General features: G+C 38.5%; 1 protein-coding gene across 1 annotated transcript in view; it reads left to right on the top strand.

Moving 5' to 3' along the window:
- Positions 1-63: 63 nt before the first annotated feature.
- Positions 64-26,393, top strand: part of CHSY3 (chondroitin sulfate synthase 3) — a 414,261-nt gene continuing 387,931 nt past the window's right edge. The window contains exons 1-2 of the mRNA XM_006886016.1: positions 64-871; positions 3,590-3,873. Of these exons, the coding sequence (XP_006886078.1) occupies positions 64-871; positions 3,590-3,873 (1,092 nt within the window). The remainder of the gene's footprint in view (positions 872-3,589; positions 3,874-26,393) is intronic.

Below are 26,393 nucleotides of genomic sequence, written 5' to 3' on the forward strand. Positions count from 1 at the left end.
GCAGGGGGACCCTCGCTCACCACCGCAACCACCCAGTGAGCGTCTGCGCCCGGGGCAGCCGCGATGGCCGTGCGCTCCCGGCGCCCGTGGATGAGCGTGGCGCTGGGACTGGTTCTGGGCTTCACCGCCGCGTCCTGGCTCATCGCCCCCAGGGTGGCCGAGCTGAGCGAGAGAAAGAGACGCGGCTCCAACCTCTGCTCCTACTACGGCCGCTCGGCCGCTGGCGCCGGCGCGCAGCAGCCGCTCCCCCAGCCCCAGCCCCAGCCCCGGCCGCGGTCAGAGCAGTCACCGCCCCTCGCGCGCCAAGAGCGCCAGGGGCCGCAGCTACCCCAAGCAGCGCCCGGGGCTACCAGTTTTTGGAGCAGTCCCTGGCAGCAGGCACCTTTGCTGCACCAGCAGCGGCAGCAGGAACGTGAGCCTGAGGGAGCGACGGCGCTCCCCGGCGCTTCAGTGGGGAGAGAACCAGAGGAAGAGGACGGGGGCGCGGCTGGACAGCGGCGAGGCGGCCGGCCCAAGAGTAGCCATAACGGCAGCGGGGACGGGGGCGCCACCACCCCGAGCGCCAGACCCCGGGACTTCCTGTACGTGGGGGTGATGACCGCGCAGAAGTACCTGGGCAGCCGTGCGCTGGCGGCACAGCGGACCTGGGCGCGCTTCATCCCTGGCCGCGTGGAGTTCTTCTCCAGCCAGCAGCCCCTCAATGCCGGACTCGGCCAACCCCCGCCACCCTTGCCTGTCATCGCACTGCCAGGGGTAGACGATTCCTATCCGCCCCAGAAAAAGTCCTTCATGATGATCAAGTACATGCATGACCACTACCTGGACAAGTATGAGTGGTTCATGCGCGCCGACGATGATGTCTACATCAAAGGTGACCTCCCAGCGCTGGCCGTCCCGCGTGCACGCCTCCCTGACTCCCTTTGCAGCTAGCCCCAGTCCTGCTATAACCCGCCCCGCTTCTCTGTCAGCACGTGTTCAAGGCTAGGCAGCCCCCGGCCCACGACCCCACCCCTCGCATCCACCCACCATTCCTCGCCCGCCCCTCCTCCTCTGCTAAGGTCTGAATCCACACTGCCCAGCCTCCGCTATCCTTTGGCTGCTTTTGCTTCCGAAGAGTGCTGTGCCATAGTCTTTACTGTAAGAGAAAATATGGAAAGGGACCTGGGAATAAACCGAAGGTCAAGTTCTCTCTCCTCTCTTGAGGACCCCTTTGATGGTAGTTGCCTAAAGCAATCGAGAGGGGTGTGTCTTTGATGGGGGAAGGGAAGATCCAAAGATGCTGGAGACTGGAGATCCAGTTCTTTATTCTACAAGCTTTTTCTTTCAATTGGGTCTACCGCAGTTTCAGAACTGGTGAGATGGGGTAGAAATTGGTTTCGCTATTGAGGACTTTCTTCCAGGCGTTCCTATCCTTTTGTATGAGGCTCCGCGCACGGGGAGCCCTCCAGCACCCGCAAGGCTCTGGAGAGCAGCTCTTTTCAGCTGCTGCAGTTCAGTACCGGCGCCCCTCGCGCCCACCTCAGTAAAGCCCAGGGGTCTGGGTATATTGTTACGAATTGGTGGTGGCCAAGAGAGAAAAGCCGTTTCATTATCTTGAGAGCTTCAGATGGTTTTAACCTGGCCTGGTACTGGATCCTTCCCGGTCCATCTTGGTAACAACCAGAGGCTGGAGCAGCCACCGCATGAGAAAACTTTCCTGTCAGCTTTGAAAGGCGCGGTCCTCTATCCAGAGTGTGGAAGTGGGGGTGGCTCTGGGCAGAGAATTTCTAACTTCAGCGGATGTGAAGTTCCCCAGAGCAGAGCAATCAATCTTTACATGGTAGCCAGTTGGTAAAAGATAGGTAAAAGATGCAAGGGAAGCAGATAGATGTACCCTAAATTCCCTGGCTTCCTGGGGGGACAACAGTCCCTTGTAGTTTACGCCTCTCTACCTGATCCTCTTAAGCATTCCAGGCAGTCTCTTTCACTTGACTAAAGCACACCAAAAAACATACAACTTGTCACCGCTTAGCCCAGGCATGAGTGTTAAGTTATTAAGTAGAGATTTCTTAGGTTTTGGCTGTTGTTTTGTGCCTTGGAGTCAGAACCAATTCATAGCTGACTCTCCAAAGGGTTTTCAGAGACAATAAATCCCAAAGGAGGAGATTACCCATCCTTCCTTGAAGCAGCTGGTGGATTTGAACTGGCCACCTGCCTTTGGGATTGCAGCGAAACTTCTTAACACTGCCAGAGGACAGAAATATAATACAACTTTTCCATATACGATTGGATTAAAAAATACTTGTTGTGACTGCATTGCGAACACATTCCATTTAGAATTTGTTCGGAGATAAAATCTTTCACTTTCACTGACTTTTAATTCCTATTATGCTTGTATTCATTCAGTGACAAAGATTTTTTTTTAATATCAGAAGTTTGCAACAATTTGCAGAGAGTTTCTAAAAGGCATTAACAACATCAGCTACCATCATTGGTATGAATGCTTGAAGACTGTCCTGCAGAACACGGAAATGTCATATTCTTTACATTTCTAATGAGAAGGAAATGCACTTTTGCATTAAGAACTCAGTAATAGTCAACTGAAATTTCAGTGATAACCAAGGGGCTCGCATGTGATTAAGATAATGACTGCAGATGCTGTACTCATCAAAGATAGTGGTAAAGATGTTGATTGTGAATCTAAAGAAGGTGATTCTCTTCTAATTCTAGAGGATCACCTTGTAGAATACTGAATACATTGGAAATATTTTAGTCACACAGTTTTCCTTTAAAATGGCTTTACTTGACATACCAATGAACTCGAAAGGAAATAAAAGATGTACTTTTTAACTAATATTATTTTTCTCAAAAGATGCTTTCCAAAGTTAAATTTCAAGTTTATTCCAAATGTCATTCTCTAAATCTACCTTTATGCTTGGACGTGTGTGTAAGTGTATACACAGTGGTGTTTTGTTAGGTGCTACTGAGTCTAGTATGACTAATAGCGACCCACGAACAGCAGATCTTAACCCTATCCTGTCCTGACACACTTGAGCTCATTGCTGCAGTCTCTATGTCAGTCCATCTGCTTAAGGGTCTTCCTCTCTTTTGCCAGCCTGACCCTCAACCTTTATAACTTTTATAAGCATGTGATCCCTTTCCAAGGAATAGCCTCTCCTCCCAAGTGCCCAAAGTATGAGAGATGAAGTCTTGTTATCTTTGGCTCCAAGGAACATTCTGGCTATACTTTCCCCAAAACATATCTATTTGTATATATATTTGAAGTTATTTTGATGAATTTTATTATCACTTTAAATGTGCTAAGAATCTTGTCTGCTTTTGTTCTCCTTGAAATTATTTAATCTTTAAAAAACCCTGAAATTATTTATACTCAGTAGGCCTTTGCAGTAATTTTAATAAGAAAGTTGACAAAATTGTATTGTGACTTAATAATTACAGGTTAGTATTTATTTTAAATAATAGGACAATGAAGATTCACTTTTCAATGCTATACAACATACAGAAAGGACAGAAGTTCTTTCCATTAGTTTGTATCGTATACATGAATATAAAATTAGGAAAAAGAGTGATGGTGCCTTTCTTTTTGTAGGTGATAAATTAGAAGAATTTCTTAGATCACTGAATAGCAGCAAGCCCCTCTACTTGGGTCAGACTGGTCTGGGGAATATTGAAGAGCTCGGAAAGCTGGGCCTGGAGCCTGGGGAGAACTTCTGCATGGGAGGACCTGGCATGATCTTCAGCCGAGAAGTTCTTAGGAGGATGGTGCCACACATTGGTGAATGCCTTAGAGAAATGTACACAACACACGAGGATGTGGAAGTGGGAAGATGTGTGCGGCGATTTGGTGGGACCCAGTGTGTCTGGTCATATGAGGTAAGCCTTGAACTGAGATGAAAATATGTCCTATTACAGGCTTGTGCCATCTCACTCTTTGGAGCAATGGTTTTTCATTATTGCCGTATCATTATCTTTGTTTGAAAATGATTGCAGCCAGTAATGGATTAAGGGTAATTGTAGAAGACATCTTTCTTTCAGAGTCTAAAGTCTGAATACAACTTTAGTTTTGGAGAGACCAATGAGTTTAGCAACATTATGTGTAGATCAACACGTATGAAAGATGCATTTTTTCCTCTCTTTGTTTTATTTAGTTTATATACATGCCTGCATGCTCCCAGTTTCTTGCCTCTAAAAGAACTACTGTTATTTTCATGGGCTGTAGCTTTTAGCATTTGACATTTTGTTATCTTTTTACTGTTCTTTATTTTGGTTTAATATATAATACATCTTTTTGTGTTTAAGTAGTTAAAATGTGTATTTTATTTTTTGCATGTAGGAATCTTGATGTCTTTTTTTTTAAAAGACCAAGAAAAGTTAGCCGATAATGTATGCCTTATAATTGTTTTTGTTAAAAAAAACCAAACAAAACAGCTACTCTTTCTGCATCAGAATTTGTTGGGAATATAAAAAAGAATGAACATTTCAAGAAAATTCAAAACCTTTGAAAATGTTAAGTAACTTAATATGTTGACTATCTTGTTACCTAGAATTTGTTTATGCCTGCCGTTTTGCCATTTTCTGAGCATTGACCCAATATTTAATTAATCCAAGATATGGAGTGTTTTTCTACTTGCAGTGATTAGTTTTATGAGAAACTGAGACCTTTTCCTCCATCCAAAGTAGGTTTTAAAAAGAAATACAATTGTATTTAAATTAATTTTCCTAAAAGATAATCTTAGCAAAAATTAAGCATTTGTATAGGGTGATGTGTTTTTTACTGTGTTTTTCAGTATTGTCTGGTTTTCAATATCATCTTGTTTTCAAATCGGTGGAGTTTGATATCACTTTAGGTACTGTCTTAGTTATTGAGTCCTGAAACAACAGAAATACTGCAAGTAATGGCTTTAATAAACAGAAGTTCATATTCTCACACTTTTGGAGCTTGTAGCCTGAATTCAGAGTGAATTCAGAGTGACTTGGAGGGGAGAGCTTTCTACCTCTGGCTTCTGGGGAAGCATTACTCATGAGCCTCTTCTCCTGAACAAACTTTATCTTCCCTCGAGTCTGCTCTGCTTTCTTGTTTGATATCTTACTTCTCAGAAGAAATAGTTTCAATATCTCTAAACTATTCCTGCCTCGTTAATATAATAGACAACTGATCTCAAGTGGGATTAGAACTCTATATAGGATAAGATTTGTATCACATAATTTAGGGGGTCATGAATCAATGTTTAGGGAGCTCTGGTAACCTAGTGGTAAGAAGCTGTGCTGCAATCTCAAAGGCAGATGGTTCAAATCCACCAGCTTCTCCAGGGGAGAAAGATGGGCAGTCTCCTCGCCTGTGATTGACTACTTCTGAAAACTTGCTGGAGGGTCAGCTAGAGTCAATTCCATTCAACACTATACAACAACAACAACAACTGAAGTAATAGCTACTCTGTGTACCCAAGCTTGTGGAATAGACTCTAATCCATAGAGACCCCCATCAGGTTTTGATGTTGTAACAGCCATCTTAATCTAACCAAGTGACTGTTGGATTTGAACTGACGACCTTTTGGTTAACAGCTGGCCATGGCACATACTATGCTGCCAGAAGCTCTGGTCATGTAGTATTGTGCTGCTAACCAAAGGGCTGTGGATCTTTTCTTTGATGGTTCAAGTACACAAAGCGCCTCCCCTGAGAAAGATGGGTAGTGTCCTCTCTTTAAGATTTACAGCCTCAGCAACTCCAAGGAACATTTCTTTGGTTGGAATTAACTCCATGCCAGTAGGTTTGTTACAAGTTTGGCTTAGTACACACTTTTGCAATTTTGACTCCACTCATTCATTTATCTTTTAAACTTTTTTCATGTCACTTCGTATAGAATATTTTATGAAAGCATGTTCTCAATGAAATTATTGTACTTTAAGATTACAAAGATCTACTCATTTTCATAGAAATATACTTTCACTTTCATTGCTTTTCCTTTCTCCTCTGTAGCTATTTAGGATTAATATTTTGTATATTTATTAAAGTAATATTATTAGTAAACAGTTATTTGGGATACTTGCTATAGAAATTAAAAAGAATTATTTTTTTAAGTATCATGATAGATGGAGAGAAGATTGAGATTCTTAACAATTTCAGTTTGCTTGGTTTCATAATCCACATTCTTGGCATCAGCAGTCAGAAAATCAAAAGATGAATTGCATGGGGAAATTCTGCTGTCAGGAACTCCTCCAGGGTGCTGAAGAACAATAACATCAGTCTGGAGATTAAGGTGTGCCTGATCCAGACTACGGTCTTTATAATTATTTGCTAAGTCTCAGAGAACTGGACAATGACTAAGAATGACAGAAGAAGGATCTATGCCTTTGAAGTGTGATGCTTGAGAAAAGTGTTGAACATTCCATGGACTGCCAAGAGAACAAACAGGTTTGTCCTGGAGAGGGTGAAACCAAGTTGCTCCTTAGAGATGAGGATTTTAAAACTCCATCTCTTATACGTTGGGCATGTGACCAGGAGGGACCAGTCCTTGGAGAAGGACATCATGTTATGAAGGGTGCTGAGACAGTGCAAGGAGAGAAGACCCTGATTGAGATGGGTTGACACAGTAACAGAGATACTGTTAGGTGTGTTGCTTAGGAAGACTGACTCAGGATGGGGCAGGGTTCAGAGCTATTGTGCATAGTGTCGTTCTGAACCATAGGCTACTCAACAGCACATAACAACAACAATTTCCTTTTGATTTTAATTTTTCCTTTGTAAAACCATCCTGCAACTATTTAGATAATAATTTTTAGATAATATTTAGATAATAATTTATTCAAGACTATTTTAAAGTCAGGTAATATATGATTGAAGGTGGCCAAGTGGTTAAAACTCTTATCTGCTGCACCAAAGATCAGCTATTTATAGCCATCAAATGTTCCAGTGAAGAAAGATGTGGCAATCTGCTGCCATCCAGTTTTACTGTGTTGAAAATTGATGGGCAGTTGTAGTCAGTAACAGAGTTAGAATCGACCAGATGTCTGGGAGTTTATATAGAATAAACTCCATGAAAAAGATTTTACATAAAATTTATATCCATACAGCTTAGTATAAAATACATGTTTAATAGAAATTTTATATACTTGCTTGTGCTCATGAATAACCTATACAAAGACCAAGAAGCAGTGGTTTGAAATGAAAAAGGTCCATGGGAAGCTATGCTGCTAATCCACCAGGAGAAAGCTGGGCTTTCTCTCATGGAGAAACTCTCCTTCTGTGCAATTTCTATAGGCTTTGACCCGCTGGAGTCAGTCCTGACTTGATGGCAATGATTTTTTGAGTTGAGAACTGGATTACTGTCAGAAAACATGTGCTCGAGGATTGTATCTTTTTCTCATAATCATTCAGCCTGAGCAAACAATTAGAGAGGCTGGAACCTCTGCAAGACTACAACTTCTGGATTCGAGTATGACTTGTTAGCAACCTGAGATAAGCAGATGACACACAAGTTTACTTGCTGAAAAGGAGGACTTGAAGCACTTAACTGATAGAAATCAAAACGGCAGACTTGAATTATGAATTACACCTCAACATGAAGGAAAAAAAACCCCACAAGTTTCACAACTGGAACAGTAAACGTTTTTATAATTGGAGAAAATGATTAATTTGTTGAGGTTTAATTTTATTTGGATTAACAATCATAATCAACACCCATGGAAACAACAGTTATATCCAAAGATATGTTTCATTGGACAAATCTGCTGAAAAAGGGGATCTTTTAAAAATATTAAAAAGCAAACATTTCACTTTGAGGACAATTATTAAGTGCTGCCAAATAGAGTACGACTAATAGTGACCCTATGAACAACTCAAGGGAGCTCTGGAGGCTTTTTGTTTTTGTTGTTACGTGTCATCACATGGAGTATGACTGTCAGCGACCCTATAAATAACAGATCTGAATCCTGTCTGATCGTGTTCTATCCTGACAGCCTCACAATCTGACACACTACAGCCCATGGCTGCAGTCACTGTGTCAATCCGGCTGGCTGAGGGTCTTCTCCTTCTTCCCATCCCCCACATTGCATGGTGTCCTTCACCAAGGAATAGCCTCTCCTAGCAACATGCCCAACGTATATAAGATGAAGGCTTGTTCCTTGCCTCCAAGGAACACTGTGGTTCCACCTTCTTTCTCCAAGACATATTTGTTTGTTCTTTTGGCAGCCCATGGGATAATTCAGTACTCTTCACTAACAACATAGTTCAAAGACATCAATTCTTCTTCTGTCATCTCTATTCATTGTCCAGTTCTCAGTAGTATAACAAGTCATTGAAAAGATCATAGTCTGAATCAGGCACACCTTAGTCCTCAAACTAACATGATTGCTCCTCAGTAATTTGGAGAGATCCTTGAGTACAGACTCTCTTAGTGTAATACTATCTCCGGATCTCCTGACTTCTTGTCTCAATATGTTGATTGTGGATCCAAGTAAGATAAAGTTGTTGATACTTTGAATCTTTTCTCCATCTATTATACTTCCTATGGGTCCATTGGTGAGAATTTTCATTTACTTGATGCTGAGATGCAATCTATATACAAGGTTGCAGTGTTTGATCTTTTGCAGCAAATGTTTCAAGTCCTCCTCACTTTAGCAGGCAAGATAATAACAGCTGCTAGCCCGAAGGTTGATGGTTCAAACTCACCCGTTGCTCCATGGGACAAGGGTGTGAAGGTCTGATGGCTTAGTGGTAAATAATTGCCCTGCCAATGCAAAGGTATGTGGTTTGAATTCACCAGCTGCTACCTGGGAGAAAGATGGACAGTCAACTCCTGTGTAATTTACTGCCTCTGAAAATCCACTGGAAGTTCAGCCATGGTTTGGTCCTATCTCTATGATATGTAATAAGAATATGAAGAACACATCTGAACCCTGGCCTACAGACACTGTGACACAGTCAGTGTCCAGCTTATTGAGGGTCTTCTCTCTTTTGCTGACCCTCTACCATTCAAAGCCTAATGACATTTTCTGAGGAATAGTCTCTCCTACAAACATACCCAGAGTATGTGAGGTAAAGCTTTGCCTCCATTGCCTCTCAGGAACACTCTGGCTTTACTTTATCCATACCTATTTGTTTTTTTGGCAGTCCATACATGGTCAGCACTTTTCTCCAGCACCGCAACTCAAAGGCATCAATTCTTCTATCATCCTTATTTATTGTCCAAGTCTCACATGCATAGCAGGTGTTTGAAAAGACCATGGGTTGAATCAGACACACCTTAGTCTTTAAGCTGACATTATTGCTGAGGTGATATTAACCCAAGCCATGTTCTTTTCCATGGTCTCATGTATATGGGAAAATTAACCAATGACGACAAAAGAGCAGGAAACTTACATTTGAATTACAGTGTTGTCAAAGATGATACAATGAACTACCAGAAGAACAAAGAAATCTATTTTGAAAGAATTAGAGTAAAAAGTGCTCCTTGGAGTGCTCCTTAGGATGGTGAGATTTTCGTTTTGCTTTAGACATGTTATCCAAAAGGACTAATCTCTGGAGAAGGACATCAAACTTCTTGGTAAAGTGGAGAGCCAACACCGTGAGGAAGACTTGTTTTTGGCAAAGATTGGCATCGTTGCTAGGTGCCATCAAGTCTACTACAACTCATAGCAACCCCTGAACAACAGTTCTGTACCTTGCTCTATCCTGCTCCATCCTGATCTCTGTGATTCCAAAGTCCATTGTAGTAGTCCTGGTATAAGTCCATCTTGTTGAGAGTCTTCCTCTATTTACCTGACAGCGTACCTATTGCAGCATGATTTCTTTCTCTAAGGACGGGATCTTCCTTAAAATATGCCCAAAGTGAGTCAAACTTTCAACATCTTTACCTCTAAGGAACACCCTCACTGCACTTCTTTCAAGACAGATTTATTTGTTCTTTTGGCAGTCTATAGTATACTAAGTACTCTTCCTACACACCACAATTCTGGGCATAAATTCTACTTCTTTCATCCTTACTCATTGTCCAACTTTCACATATAGGAAGCAATGGAAAAGACTATATAGCTTGGATCAGGTGCACCTTATTCTTTAAATTAACATCACTACTCTTTAGAATTTTTGGAGAGGTTCTTGACAGCAGATTTCCCCAATGTAACACATCTTTTTATTTCTTGACTGCTACTTTCATGGGTGTTGATTTGGGATCAAAGTAAAATGAAATAGTTGACAACTTCAGTAATTTCTGCATCTATCATAGTATTGTTTATTGGTGCAGTGGTAAGGATTTTTATTTTCTCAATATTAAGATGTAGCATAGTTACTTCTATTCTGAAGACTGACAAAGTGATAACAAAAAATGGGCTCAACCATAATATCCGTTTTGGAGATGGCACAGAACTGGACAGTGTTTTAGAAAGCCACTGTGAGTGAGAACTGACTAGATGGCATCATCAGCAACAGTTGAAGACATACAATAAATATTCAACACAGAACACACATTCAGTTGATTTGATTTATATGAGACTATGACTATGTAAGAGGCAAATGCTCTTATAATTAAAAATAAAGGTTGAAAATAATTGGTGGTTCATTGCCTTAACATTCCTTATATATATTTATTGCTTTAACATCACTTATATAATTTTAACATTTTTTATTAGATACCCCTCTCATCTAGTTTACAGTGTCTCAGCTATGAAGAAAAAAATTCCTCATTGAGCATTCTGTTGAATCATGCTTCAAGAAAAGAGTATACAAGGTAGCCTAGGGAAAAAATAGTTTGAATATTTTATTTTTTATATGTACCTTTATTCCGGTTAATAAAGGTATAATTATTATATATAATATATAAAATATGGTCTTATATATAAAAATAGAAAAAGGTATATATGAAGTTGCTAACAATTATAGCTTGCTCGACTCCACAATCAGTATTTTTGGCACCACCAGCAGTCAGGAAATCAAAAGATGAATTACATTAAGTAAGTCTTCTGTCAGGGACCTCTCCAGAATACTGAGGAGCAACAATGTCATTCTAGAGACCAAGGTGCATTTGATCCAGGGCATGATATTCGCATTTACTTGCTAAGCATCAGAGAGATCGTTTGACAATGACTAAGGATTCCAGAAGAAGGACTGATGCCTTTGAATTGTGGTTCCGGAGAAGAGTCTTGAAAATACCTTGGACCACCAAGAAAACAAATAGATCTGTCTTGGAGAGAGTAAATCCAAGTTTCTTCTTGAAGACTTGGATTTTAAAGCTCCATCATCTCACATACTTTGGACAACAGGCCAGGAGAGACAAATCCTTGGAGAAGGATATTATGCTCAGAGGGGTTGTGGGACAGTATAGAAAAAGAAGACCTTGGAGGAGATGAATTGACACAGTAACTGGGGCAATGGGAGTAGATGTGTTGGAGTCAGTGAGACTGGTTCAGGACAGGGCAGGCTTCAGAGCTATTGTACATATGGTCGTTATGGGTCGCAGGTGACTCAACAGCACATAACAACAGTATTCCAGTTAATAAGAAGGAAAGTTATTGAAGATGTATAAGTGTAGTTTGAGATCATTTCATTTGCACAAGTAAAAGAAGATACACAAAGTGACTAACTCTTATAAGATATAGCTTGATGAACACACTATTTGCAATAACTTTTCACAACCTGTTGCAGTTTGGAATGATTCATCACTAACTTCAGACTCTATATGAAACAATTTCAACATTTTCTTCACATTAGAAACATCATCTTCAAAAAATACATAGCTTTAATAATGCTAATTTTCTGTTCTGCTAAGCTATCATGTAAACTTCAGTATGTTTTAAGGCTTCAGTCTTTAAAGGAGTTACTTAAACCATATTTATTTTGAAGGAAACATTAGTTTAATCCCAATCCAAAATTTCATGGTCTTACTTAAAGTTATTAAAGTAAATTTTATTAGAAGCATCTGTACATAAAGTTAGTAAAACTTAATGTACAAAGGAGCTAAATCTAAGTATTTTAATATTAGAGATGTATTCTCTGTTTCCTGAGACACCCAAGGAGGTCAAGTTGGCACAGACAAACAGTTGTTGTTAGATATCACTGAGTCAGAACAATACAATGAAACACTACCCAAACCCATACCTTCTTCACAATCACTGCTGCGCTTGAGTGCAGGGCTGTGGCCAGAGTATCAATCCATCTTGCTGAAGTTCTACCAAGCAGGATGTTTTCCATATGGAGATCTGGTGGCCTAGTGGAGTAGGAGCTACACTAGAAACCCCAAACAGGCAGTTTGAATCCACCAGCCACTCGGTGGAAGGTAGGCAATCTCCTCCTATGTGATTTACAGCTTCTGAAAACCCACTGGAGGGTCAGCTATGGGTCAGACCCTGCAGTACATGACAAATATATAATAGAAACTTACTAATTTATATGTTATTATTAAAATTGTGAATAAAATTGTCATTTTTGTGAGAAGAATGTTAGACAAAATATTAGAACATATACTCTATCTGGTTTTCTTTGCAAATAAATTGTATTTCTTTTATTAAAAAATAAACAACCTGGGAATCTTCTAGCATTCTTCTTTTCTGCTAAATTGGAATCTATTTTCTCTGTGTTTTATACACCATTAAGCATGGTATTTACAAGAGAAAAAGAAACAGAATAAATTTGAACTTGTATCCAAGTTTCTACTCTACCATTTGTTAGCTTTATTGTCTTTTACAAATTACTTCTCAGAAAGCAGATACTATAATAGTGTCTATTTCATAGATTTTGGAGAAAATGAAATTAAATAATCTAGGTAAAGTCTTTATGTAGGCCTATGTCTGATACATTATATTTTTTAATGTGTTATTATTTTATTGACCATGTGCTATGTTGTTGTTGTGTGCCATTGAGTCGCCTGTGACTCATAGTGACCCCTGTGTACAACAGCCCTAAACCCTGCTCTAGCCTATGCCAATTTTGTTGTCTCTGATACACCTATCTCCAGAGCCCCAGTCACTGAATCAATCCATCTCATCGAAGGTCTATATTCTTTAATATGAATTTATTTAGTAATCATTGAGAGTCAAACCATAAATAAAGAATAATTTTTTTTAGGGAATCCAATATTATTGTTGTTGTTGTTTTGCAAATAATGAAAAAGCCATTTATTCCTCTTAATATTTTAGAAATATAAGGAGTTCAATATTGATAAGACGCTTAAGAAAATCTGTTTAAAAATGAATTTTGGTTAAATACTTGGTTACGGACCACCAGGTGTATGGTTTGGACCACCCAGCGGTGTCTCTGAAAGTCTTGCATCTGCTCTGCAAAGGTGATGAAAACCTGGTCAGCACAGTTCTCTGACACACGTGAGTTCTCCAGGGGTTGGAACTGACTCCATGGCAGTGGCTTGGTGACCATCATGTTAACTAACTGATTTTAAGGAAATAATGTAAAAAATATTATTTAACACATCACTGTTTATTTAATACACGTACTGAAAGAATCTCAAGCAGATCACAGTCTATCTACATAAACCCTGTAAATTCCTAGATTAGTTGCCAGAACAATGGCCTCTGTTTTTACGAGACCCTATGACATCCTTATTGGGAAAGCCCATTCCACAGTCAACCTCTTGGACTCACCTTCGTGCTTGCCTGTCAGGGCAGCTGGGACCTCCTGCTCACAGACTTCAGAACATCCAAGAAAGGAAGTTCAGCTTTACTTCTTCCTAACAATAGGTCCCCGATGGTTTTGGAACACATTTCTTATCTACTGATCTCTTGCTACATCTCCTTCTGTCTCTTCTACCTACATTTCCTTTTTTTCCTTGTCTTGATGATGAATAAAAGGAATTTAAAATGTGTTTTATATATGCTGCTTTTTGTCAGGTTCTTCATAAGGTAATGTGCTCGTGAACACCGGAATCCCAAGCAAGTGTGAGGTTCATGTGTAGATCACAGAGACCAAGTGTGATCTGCACTCTGCTGAATACTGAGGCCTCTAGCACGGTGCCATGGTAGCATAGTGTGTAGTGTACACAGCTACTAGATATGAACAGATATAAATGTAGACATAGTGTATAATATATACAGCATGTAATGTATAGTGTGTAACATCTGCATTTGATATATAACGTATATAACTGAAACTTTGATTCAACAATCCACTCTTAAGGAAAATATAAACAGTTTCCTCCTGCAAAACTTTACAGCTTTGGAAACTCAGTGGAGCATTGCAACTGACTAAGTGGCAGTGGGTTCATTACTGGATATGAGGCCCTGACTGGCAGAAAAGGTTTAAGTGCTCAACTGTGAGCAAAAGTTTAGAAGTCTGAGGATCTCAAAAGAAAGGCCTAGCAGTCCACTTCTTAAAGGTTGCAGTCATTGAAAACCCATTGGTGCTGGGGTCTGCCCTGGAACATACAGGTTCTTTAACTGTCTGTATTGATGGTTTGGTTCTGTAGGTGGATTCTGCTAAGCTTGAGACCGACTTATTCTCCTCGTGCCTGAGATTAATGACAGTTTTAAACTAAGACGTTCCTTTCCCCATGTGGAAGGAAAGACAATTCATGTTCAGTGCCATATGACAGAAGTTAATAATCAGCAGACATCCTGGGCTGCTGTTGTTGTACTTACGTATGTGTCACTTTATATAAGTAAGTGTTACTAATTCAAACATATTCATGACAAATGCTTCTCTTCTCTCTGAGTGTTAGAATTCATTTTTGTTCCATTGGCAAAGGTTGAATTTTTTGTTGAGCTTCATCTTGGCTACTATTTTCTGACCTGGGATGCTCCATGTGGCTGTTAAACATTGTTTGGAACATGCAGTGTTTTAAGGGTTTTGTTTTGTTGGGTTTTTTTGCTTGTTGTTGTTGTTGTTTTGTTTTGTTTTCTGATGCCTTTAGTGGAGCCAAGCAGCCTTCAATTCCTTTCATCCCTTTTTTGGTCCCCTGGACTCTCCTGGAACACTTATTTTAACTGGCCGGTGTAGAAATGGCTTCGATGCCTTGAGCCAGGATCATTGGCATGTTGTAAATATTCACTCTTACTTGAAGTAATTATTCTAGGTAAGAATGAACTGTGTATTTGAAATAGTTTAACTCACAAAAGAGTAATTTTTAAAAACCTGAAAATTGGAATTATAATACCTGCACTTCCATTATCATCAATGTTTTTAGTAAATAAGAAAATTCTGATTCTTAATAAAAGTTATTATGCATTTCATTTGTAGTCTTGTGACTTAACAGCCACCAAACTCTTTGAGGGATTTTTGCGTTTGTTCTGAGACATTTTCAGAATAGCTTCTACTTATCTGTTTGCAGTTAAATAGAACCACATAATATTATCTTTATTTCATTCAATTAAAGGTGGTTTAAAGGAAAACATAGCTAAAAATATTTCTCTGAGGACTTAAAAACCCATTTCCTATGATGAAGTAGATTTTTAGTAGGCTTCTTGAGGAGTTAACTTCACACTGGAATGCCTTATGGCCAACACTAGGCCCCTAAAGGCTATAAACACCCTAGAAAATTCCATTATTTCACAAAAGGGTTTGTTCTGGAAGTGCTTCACTGTGCTTGTTAGTAATAGAGAAGTAGACCATGAGAAATTAAAACTACATCTAAGTTCTTCATAACATACTCATTTGGGTTAAAATATGTTTTACTTTTATAAGGTTATTATTCATCCTTATTGGCTTCCTCCTGATCCTTATGAACGTCCTTTCTATTCTTATGAACTTCCCTGTTACTGATTTTGCTCCATCACAAGCATGGTTGGTGCCCTAAACGTGTATGAATGTATCTAAGAAAGTGCAATACTGGAATTTTTGATTTGAAAGTTCCTTTTTAAAAACACACTTCCTGGTCTGTCTCAGCCAAAATTTAGTTTTTAACTTAACTCTAAGCAGTAGCTTCTCACACCTCTTCCCACCCCCTTCCCACTTGTCAAGGGAAACTATCATGCATTGACTTCATGAAATTTTTTTTCTGGAGCTCTGTTTTCCTCATTGTATAAAACAAAATTGCATCCTGAGTTGTTTTACATATCTTGTAGGCTTTGCTAGTTCATTTTCATTGCTAACTCCAGCTTATCACCTGAATCTTGACAAATTTATGCCTCTCAGGATGATGATTTTCAGCTGTTGTGAAAAATTTTCAAGTTTGGAAATTGCCTCTAGGCAATTTGAAATAAGCTCCATGATAACATAAATACTCATATAAGTTGAAAGGTTTGAACACGTTTCCTCTTTAATTGATCACAAGTGTTCTGCATTTCCTGACAAATTTTCAGGCTAATTTCCTAATTTTACTTTCCTTCTCTTGGTCTTAAAAAAACCCATGTTTTTGAAACATTTATTTATTTATTCCCTTTTCTAGCTGGTGAGTTAGGGTTCAAAATGCAATGAAAGATACTCAATTGCACAAATATATTGTTTCTTATGTTTATTTTAACTTATTACTTCCTTAGACAAAGAGATAACTTTGAATGAGGTTAAGCATGAACAACATGAAATTTTTAAAAAATTCAGTATCTTGAGGCTCATGATTCATTTTCTCATTGAACAATGAATATATTTGAGAAAATACATATTTTTAAATATAAAAAAATATACTTGAGAAAGCCTAAGTAAACTGAAAAGTTGAGGGATTGCAATTCCTCAGATTCTCATGCTCTTCGTATTACCCTCAGTGACATGAACTGACACAGTGACCATAACAATGGGCTGGAACATGTCAGAGATTGTAAGGATGGTGCAGGATAGGAGGGCAAGGGTCACATCTGCTATGAGCCATTAGTCAACGTGCTGGCACCTAAAAATGACAAGCTTGGCTGTCACAGCACTAAAGGCCCTCCCAGAAAAACAAAAACCCCAAACCCATTGTCCTATTTACTCCAATTCATAGTGGCCCTGTATGATGGTAGGGTTTTACACACTGCGATATCTTTTTTCCTGTAGAGAGGCTAGCTGGTGGCTTTGAACTGCTGACCCCCTTGGTTAGCAACAGGGTGCTTAGTCATTAGAGCTTCTAGCTTAATGCTTAATCTCATATACCTAAGTTTGAATCATGATAGGCATTTAATATTTACCAGTCTTGTAAAGGTATTGGGTATTTATAGTACAGCAAGGGTGTCAAAATAGACTGTTGAATATCCACGGACTGCTAAAAGGACAAACACATATGTCCTAGGAAAGGTACAGCCAGGGTGCTCCTTGGAGGAAAGGACAGTGAACCTTTGTCTCACATGTTCTGAGCATGATGTTAGAAGAGGCTAGTTCTTGGAAAAGGCAAAAATGCTTGGAAGATACAGGGTCAATGAAGGAGGAGAAGACCCTCAATGAGGTACATTGACACAGTGACTGTTAATGGTGGGCTGAGTACGTCAGAGAGGATGAGGATGACATTGAACAGGGCAGGGTTCAGATCCGTTGTTTATAGGGTTGATATGAGTCATAGTCGACTTAAGGGCATTTAACAAAACCTACAAGGGAGTCACCAGTGGAAATACCTAGATGACAACAACCAGCTAGGCTTTGGGAACAATATGTGCAGTGTCCTCCTGTTACAATTTGCAGCCTCAGAAACCCAATGGAGGGTTGCTGTGAGTTGAAATCAACTCTGTGACATGCGTTTGAGTTTGAATATTTTGATAATGTGAGGTACCCTGGTGGTGCAGTAAATAAACACTAGGCTTCAAGGGAGACAGTCATTGATTTGAACCCATCAGCCACCACTCTGTGGAAGAAAGATACAGAAATCTATTTTTATAAAGATTACAGCATTGGTAATCCCATGGGACAGTGTCACTCTGTTCTATAGAGTATGTGAATTAGAATTATTCAAGTGAGTTGCAATGAATGAATCTCTATGGAAGCAGCTAGTTGGAGTTTTCTTCCATGGATCCACTGGTGAGTTTGAACTGCCAGCTTTTTAGTGAGCAAGTCAAGTACATGATCTTTGTGCTGCCTGGGCTCCTGGACTTGTCACAAGTTTAGAATTCAGCTATTCTGTGTTGTCATTTATTACTCAACAGAGGATAAGAATATCTACAAACTAAGGAATCAAGCCTTCCATCTGAGGGTCTCAAATTTGATCGTGCACTTGGTAGTGAATTGTGCTGCTAGTATGAAGGTTGAGTGGTTTTGGTGATTTGAATTCTCCAGGAGAAAGATGAGCTTCCTCTGGTTATGATTTACAACCTTGGAGCCTGAGTCCACGGCAGTAAGCTTGACCTTGGAGATCCATTGTGAAACTTAAACAAACCAATGCACATAGTACACTCAGAATAATGTCTGACAGTGTTATTCTTTCACTGTCAGCTATTTTTGCAGAGGCAGAATAATATAAAATAGTATCTACTTTATAGAACTCTTGTGAAGAATAAAAAAATGCAAAGTGTTAGAAGCCCTTAGAACAAGGCTTGACAAGTAAGAAATCCTGCATAAGTATTATTAATATTTTCTAGTTTGCAAATGTTGCATCCACCATCACCTCTAAGCCTCCTACCGCCTCACTCCTGTGGTGTGAAAATGGTAACATTGAATTGGAAAGGATTTAAATGCAATCATCTCTTGAAATAAGGGCTTTGCTACAATAGAGAAAGTGTTCGTTGGAGGTTCTCAATTCTGATTGCACAATGGAATCTCCTGGAGGACTTAGGAAAAAAATTCCATGTTAGACCTCATTGCTGGCTAATTATGTCGGAACCTCTTACAGGTGAGGCCTGCATCATAGGTTGTGTTCAGAATCTTCCACATGATTGTAATACGACCCCAAGGTTTAAATTCTGTTAAACTTATTATTTCTTGTATTCAGAGATCCGTTCCTTTATAGTTTCTTAACAAATAAATTCCTTTGTGCTCTTTATTTTCCTTCAGAGGAATCATAAGAGAACAATCAGCACTTTCAGATTTCTGCTCCTGTCTATGCCACTAACTTCTTCCAAAAGGCCAACTACTGGATGGTAAAAGAAGGACTAGAAAGGTGTCCCTCACAATTGTGTTTTCTCATGACATGATATTCATGGTTCATCTCTTACTATTTGTGTGCTCTCCTTTTCTAAATTCAAGATTAATTTTACAGTATTCCTAGGAGAAAAATTGTATTATTTTACCCATTCATGGCTTACATTTTATAGCTGCTTTATATATTGCATTTGAGTCACCTAGTAATAGAGTTCTTAAAATATAGTTGGAATGTGTTCACTGACTTGATTATGTAAGCATTGGAATATTGAGATGGATTTTTAAAGGAACAGTAGTATATATGTGTACAGCAGAAACATAAACTTTTTAGATTTTTTTTTCTCAACCAAAATACATCTCTTTAGTTATATCCAATAATTGTCAACAAGTGCCCACTAGACCATTAACTAAACATTAGATTAAACTGAACACAAAGCCTGCAGGCCTATGGGTAATCAGAGTGATTGTTATGATGAAAGAAAACTCTGGATAAAGAAGCATATAAGGGAAGAAGAGCATGACCTGCATCAGGCACACCTTAGTATTCAAACTGACACCATTGCTCATCAATATTTGAAGATATTTCCTGACAGTAGTGTTTCCAAGTCCAATATATCTCCTGATCTTCTGACTGTTGGTGTGCTGATTTTGGATCCAAGCAAAATGAAATCATTGACAGTTTCAATCTTTTTTCCCTCTATCATGATGTTGTCCATAGTTCCAGTAGTAATGACCTTTGTTTTCTTGATATTGAGAAGTAATTCAAATGAACGCTGTTGTTTTTAATCTTCCAAAGCAAGTGTCCATATGTCCTCCTCACTTTTAGCAAGCAAGATTGTGCTCTCTGCATAGATGTTGGAGAAGAGTATGAAAAATCCCATGGCTTGTTGAAAGAATGAACATATGTCTTGATAAAGGTGTGGACAGAGTGCTCCTTGGAGGAAAGGGTGGCAAAGCTTTGTCTCCCATACTTGAGACATGTTGCTAGGAGAGATTATTCCATGGAAAGGGATATCATGCTCCAATCCTGTGCCATCCTCTTCATGTCTTATACACTTGAGCTCTTTATTGTAGTCACTGTGTCAATGCATCTTGTTGGGAGTCTTCCACTCTTTGGGAATTTGAAAGGTTAACGAGGAAGAAGAAGATCGCAGTGAGATGAGTTGATATGATGATTGCAGCAAGGGACTCAAGTGTACAAGAGATGATGAGGATGGCACAGGAGAGGACTGGGTTCAGGTCTGCTGTTCACAGGGTTGCTGAGTCATGCTTGACTCGATGGCATCTATCAACAACAGCACAAGGGAAGAAGACTTAGTCAGTTTAAAGACAGGGTTCACATATGTTCATAAGGTCTCTATGAGTTAGTGGATGTGACTCGATGGCACCTAACAATAACAGAAACAAGGGAAGAGTACCTAAGCTTAACAGGGAAATGCAGTATGTCCTCCAGAACAGAAGTAATGCATGCAAGGAGAAATTCCCGGTGGTGGAAATTCATGGGAGGACACTGTGACAGAGTAATACTCTGTTTTAGTGAAACATGCCCGGAAATGGGAGAAATTGGTCTCAAAAAATATAGGTAGAGTCCAGTTATAAAAAACTTTGTAGGTAGTATCTACAAGTAGTGATTATATGTTGGGATGAGTAATTCTTTTTAAAATTTTTATGATTAGTTTATTTACAAAATTCAAATACATTGTTTTCCAGAACTGATTCTTCCAGTTCTTAGAATGACCTGGGGTAATGCAACTGATCTTGGGTGTAAAGTGTAATATTGTTTAGAAAAAATAATTCTGGTCTCATAATGAGCAGACTTAGTGAAGAATCAGTGCTTATGACTAATAGGAAACTTTGAATAGATTGAAGCCTTTTTGTTGTGGTGGTGTACCATCGAGTCAGAACTGACCCACAGATTACCCTTCACTGGGGTTTCAGTGGTAGTTAATCACATGGGAGGAGATTGCCTATCCTTCTCCCATGGAGCATCTGGTGGATTTGAACTGTGTGTTTTTGGCATAGCAGGGCTATTTTTCCCAGTAGGCCACCAGTGCTAGAAATACCCCAAAACCCAACCAAACAAAAACAACAACAACAACAACAACAACCAGAAAAAAACCCCAAACAAAGAAGTCTCAAGACTGACTGACTGATATCATTACTCTTCAGTACTTTGGAGAGTTTTCTGACAGCAGACCTTCCCAATGCAATTTGTCTTTTAATTTCCTGGCCTGTGGTACCAAGAGTGTTGATTGTAGAGCCAAACAAACTGAAGCTCTCAACAACCTCAATCTCTTCACCATCTATCATCATACTGCCAAGTGTCCTAGTGATGAGAATCTTTGTTGTGTGTCTGATACAGGCCATGGTTGTTGCAATTATTTGCTATGCATAAAAAATCTGGACAATGATGAGGAATGATAGAAGGAGAATTAATGCTTTTGAGCTACGGTGCTGGAGAAGAGTGTTGAACATACTATGGACTGCTAAAAGAATAAACAAATTTATCCTGAGAGGGTGAAGTCAGGCTGGTCCTCAGAGGCAAGGATTCTGAAGCTTTGTCTGACATACTTTGGACATGTTGCAAGGTGGGATCACTCCTTGGAGAGGGTTGTCATGCTTAGGAGGCTGGAGGGACAGAGCAGGAGAGGAAGACCCTGGATTAGATGGATTGATTCAGTGACTGGGGTAATAGGGGTTGGTATGTCAGAGACAATAAGACTGGCAGAAGATAGAGCCAGGGTTTAGAGCTGTTGTACATAGGGTCGCTATGAGTCACAGGTGACTTGCCAGCACATAACAACAACAGCAACAACTTAAAAGAAGTGCATACACTTATGGGAGAATTAAAGGAATGCTGACTGTACAACAGTCTTTAGTGAATATGAAATTTCCCATCATTTCTAGACAGCTAGAGCAAGTTCAGGAAGAGGAATCCTTCTTTCTTTCTCGTTGCCATGACTTGGATCCATCCAGTGGGTTTTCAGAGCTTTTCAATCATATGGAAGGAGATTGCTCACCTTTCTCCAGTGGAATCCTGGAAGATTTGAATTACCTCAGAGAGGGGTTACCTTTGCAGCTCCATACACACTGTGCCACTAGAGCGCCCTACAAGGAGTAATAGATTCCTCAAATGACAGTCCTTAAAAGCACCCATTCTTTTAATGCTTATGTAATGGATGAACAGTTTGTTATTGACCGGAAATCAAGAGTTCAAACCTATTTGCCACTCTGTGGGAGAAAGGTGAGGCAGTCTCCTGCTTCCAATACAGCTTTGGGGACCCAGGGAAAGTTCTTTATCCTACAGGATCACTGTGAATTGGCATGAACTGAATGGCAATGGGTTTGGGTTTTGCTAATTTTGTTTTTTTTATTTTACTATACTTTCTTAATAGCAGAAGCTTTACTGGGGATATGGGAATTCTGTATTCTTGTGAAATTCATTACCTTACGGAGGGAGATAATAAATAAACAGGTAAACAAATAGGTTGGCAAGTTATAAACTCTCAGAAGAAATGAGCAGAGTGATTCTTAAGAGAGTAAATGTGGAGAAAAGGCAGCTTTAGTACAGAAGGCTAGGAAGAGATGACATTTGAGCCCAAAGACAAAGGAAGAGAATAAAATTGAGAGTTGACTGCCCAGTGTAAGGAAATACCCGGTGCAAAGGTGTTTGTAGTGCTGGCTGGAAGCTAGTTTCATTGAAGGGTAAACAACCAGGAGGCAAATGATGTGAGACTGAATTTCAGACAGGAAGGAGCCAGAAGACAGAGGAGACATTTCCTAAGAAACATGGAAAAAACTTCACAGATTTTTTTAAGATGCCAAGTGTGTGCCTTAACCGTAAATTATTGTCCATTTTTTAATATTTTAAAAAGAATTTTTATATAGACCTTCAAAATTAGATTTGTTTTTTGTTAATTGTGTGGTTGTGGTTGGAATTGACTTTATTGTCACTTTTTAAAAAACAGTATAGTTTAACAGGTATTTTGTTATAAATGTTAATAAGAAATGCAACACGTAAGAATGTATAAAAAGTGCACGTACAAAACATGGTATATATGAATGATTATATTCAAACCAATAAAAAAAAAACTAAAAAAAAAAAGAAAAAAACTCCCACTAAACTTTTTACATTTTATACTTAAATACTATCTCAATTTATTATATATTGGAAAAAATCTTTGAAAACTGGAGCCTATGTAAGGTGGATACCTGTCAGGGAAACGAAAATCATGTATTTTCCACTAACAGTGATAGGAGCTCTGGTGGGTAGTATTGTACTGCTAACTGTGAAGATGGAAGGCTGTGATCATGAAGAGAAAGATGGACAAGGACATAGATAATTTCTTTTAAAAGCATTAGTGTAGAATTGATACCTATGAGGCAGAGGCCAAAAATGTCCCAAAGGTACAGGTTTTCCAAAATCCTGTACCACTCCATCATCTCTAAAATCAACTACTGCTCTTCTCAGTTCTCTCATTACCTTCTGTGGTTTTGGGCTCCATAAATTGCTGGGAAGTCCCATGGAAACTAAAATACCATAGGAGAAATGGCTCTGGAGGTTAGGAGGTTGTTAAACCCATTATTCATGGATTAAGCTTGCTTGCAAGGCAGCTTAAAAAGTGGTTGGTACAGACTCTGATGCACATGATTGCAGAGGCTGGTAAACCACAGGCTGGGCACCTCCCTTACATTCTGTGGTTCTTAGAGCAATGGATTACGTTAGATAGAGCAAAACTATTAGATCTTCCAAGACAGCTCAGCTTACTGTCTTCAAGTTGGAACTGACTCATAATGGGTTTTCAGAGACCATAAATCACACAGATTATCTTTCTCCTATGAGCAGTTGGTGGATTCAAACTGTCTGACTTTGGTGTGGCAGCACAATTCTTTACTTACTAGACCACAAGAACATTCCTATATATATGATCTAAAGGCTGTAAGCCATGTCCCCAAAAGTACTCCCAGTGGTAACTTGGGTCATACTTTTAACTAAAGTAAAAGGATACATACTAAGACAAAAGGATACGTAAAAGTATTAAGGATATAACCTACCTTCATTTTACCATGAACACACAAACAACTTAAAGCAGAATGAGGAGGTAAGCACAAAGTGGCTGGAATTTACAAGGAATTGTTTAATTTACTGCATCACAGGCTGTTTTCTCCTCTAAAGAGTTAAAGCCTCAGAACCCGGTAAGTCAGAACTAACGAGGCAGTGAGTTTGACTTTTGGTTAGTAGTGATAGAAAAGTGTTAAGATTGTACCCTGTCGAATGGCAGAAAGCTCCCATCCGATAACATTTATAAGTAAAATCAGATTTACTAAAGTCACTTCCAGTTGGAATTGACTCATAGCTGACCCTCCAGTGGGTTTACAGAGGCTGTAAATTACATGAGACGAAATTGTCAGTGTTTTTCTCCCAGGGCAATAGGTGGGTTCAAATTATCAGAGAGGTGTATCTTTTTGGTTGACAGTGCAGCTCTCTATGGACTGTGTCACTGAAGTTCTCCAGCAGAGTTACAGAGTTGATTTATTACTAAGTGACTAGTGAGACAATCCTGGACATATAAAATATAATAAAGATCTAGGTGTAAATTTTAGCTTCTGCATATTATATGAATTTTACAGAACATGAATTTATCATTTCATTGGCTGGTTTTCTGCAGTAGGATTACAAAACAAATTTTGGATCATCAGAGTACATATTATATAGAACTTTATCATATTTTATTACTTGGCAATGGGCCAAAGTTTATTTTTATTGAAAATGTAGTTGATGTCTTATTTTTAGATGGGCAATTTATTACATATTAAGGTAATAATGTTATACCTGGCAGTTATTCTTGTACTGTAGAATAATTTTGTAAAAATTGTTATCTCAAATTTCTTTAATTTAGTGTTCTAAATCTTAGAAGATGTTTATTTTCCCTTTGTGAAGCTGGAATGTTAGATTTATGAACATATAATTTGTTTTCTGTCTTAATTAGTTGAAATGTGGGTAATTCTACTACACATAGATTTAGATCTTGATAACTTTAGATTAATTACACAGCAGACAAACTTTCTAGCCTTGGATTCCTAAGCAAGTAATTGCTTCTATTAAGATTCATGTGTTTCTCTGATGGTCTTATACATTTCTCCATTTCTCATATGTAATATTTATATTTTACTGGCTTCAAGTAGCATTAACTAAAAAATTAAATTACAGAAGGAATGTCTTCTGATTTTATAAAGTCTTTGGAGAGACTTGCCTTAATCAAATAACCTTTGTTAATCAACATTTGCTCTCTGACAGCATATTTTATAGTACTGTCTGATGATGTTTTATTTGTATGGGTTATATCACTGGTAGTTACTCTTGCTATTAAACATAATAAATTCTGCTTAAAAATTGTCTAACACTTGATCAATTGTAAAAACATTTTCAAATAAAGAAATATTGATTTATTGTTTTACTTGAAGAACACTTACTAGTATATGGTGTCATAAATTTATGTTTTTGAAATTTTTTGAGGCAATTAACAAGTGATAGAGTATGAGTAGATATATTTAGAAAATAATTTTTGTATTTTTATAGTAAAACAAAATGATTTGAAACCAACTCTGTAGATACAGATATTTCCATGAAGATAAGGGAGTCCTCTAATTTAATACATTCTAATGTTCTGCTCTTTTCCTTATCTATGTTCTAATTTTCTTAATTTATCTACTTATTTCTTAATTTTCATTTTTTTAATCTTCTAATTTTTCTGTTTTCTAGTACTCATATTGTTCAATGTCATTAACTGATTGTATTATGTCTTCATCCATTTTTTAAATGATTTCTTAGTTACCAGTTGTAGCCACATTGCCTATATCATTAAGACATTCTGGATATTGACTGGATATTTCTTTTTGAGGACTGTCCTTCATAGGGTCGTTATGAGTCGTCTGCAACTTGACGACACTTAATAACAACAACAAAAGAGTAAATTTATTTTTTAATTATACATTGGTTTGTGTATAAAATTTGTGTACATTGTGTTTCACACTATTCTTCATTCATATTGTATTTCATACAATCATTCTCATTTATTATGTATTATAAAATCATTCACCATTAAACCATGCCCATTATTAACCTCTCTTTCCAGATCCGCACAAGATCTTTTTCATTTCCCTTACCTCTCCTCCCTCCGACAACCAAATATGATTTCCTCCCTGCCCACTGTCCGTTCTGTTTCCACCCCTTCTCCTCTTGAATCCTCATACATGTTTTACTAGTTATCCTTCTGTTTTTACAATAATCGTCCTATGCAGTATTTATCCTTATAAGAGTGAATTCATCGAGAATAATGCCTTTCAGTTCCTTCCAAGATATATAATATTTTTTAAATCATTGCTCTTGAGTTCTGCATAATATTCTGTCATATAAATGTACCAAAATTTCACAATCCATTCAGTTGTGATTGGACATTTGGGCTCGTTCCATGTTCTT

The sequence above is a fragment of the Elephantulus edwardii genome, unplaced genomic scaffold, assembly GCF_000299155.1.
Source record: "Elephantulus edwardii isolate Elephantulus edwardi_28Jun2011 unplaced genomic scaffold, EleEdw1.0 scaffold00046, whole genome shotgun sequence".
In the NCBI taxonomy this organism is placed as follows: domain Eukaryota; kingdom Metazoa; phylum Chordata; class Mammalia; order Macroscelidea; family Macroscelididae; genus Elephantulus; species Elephantulus edwardii.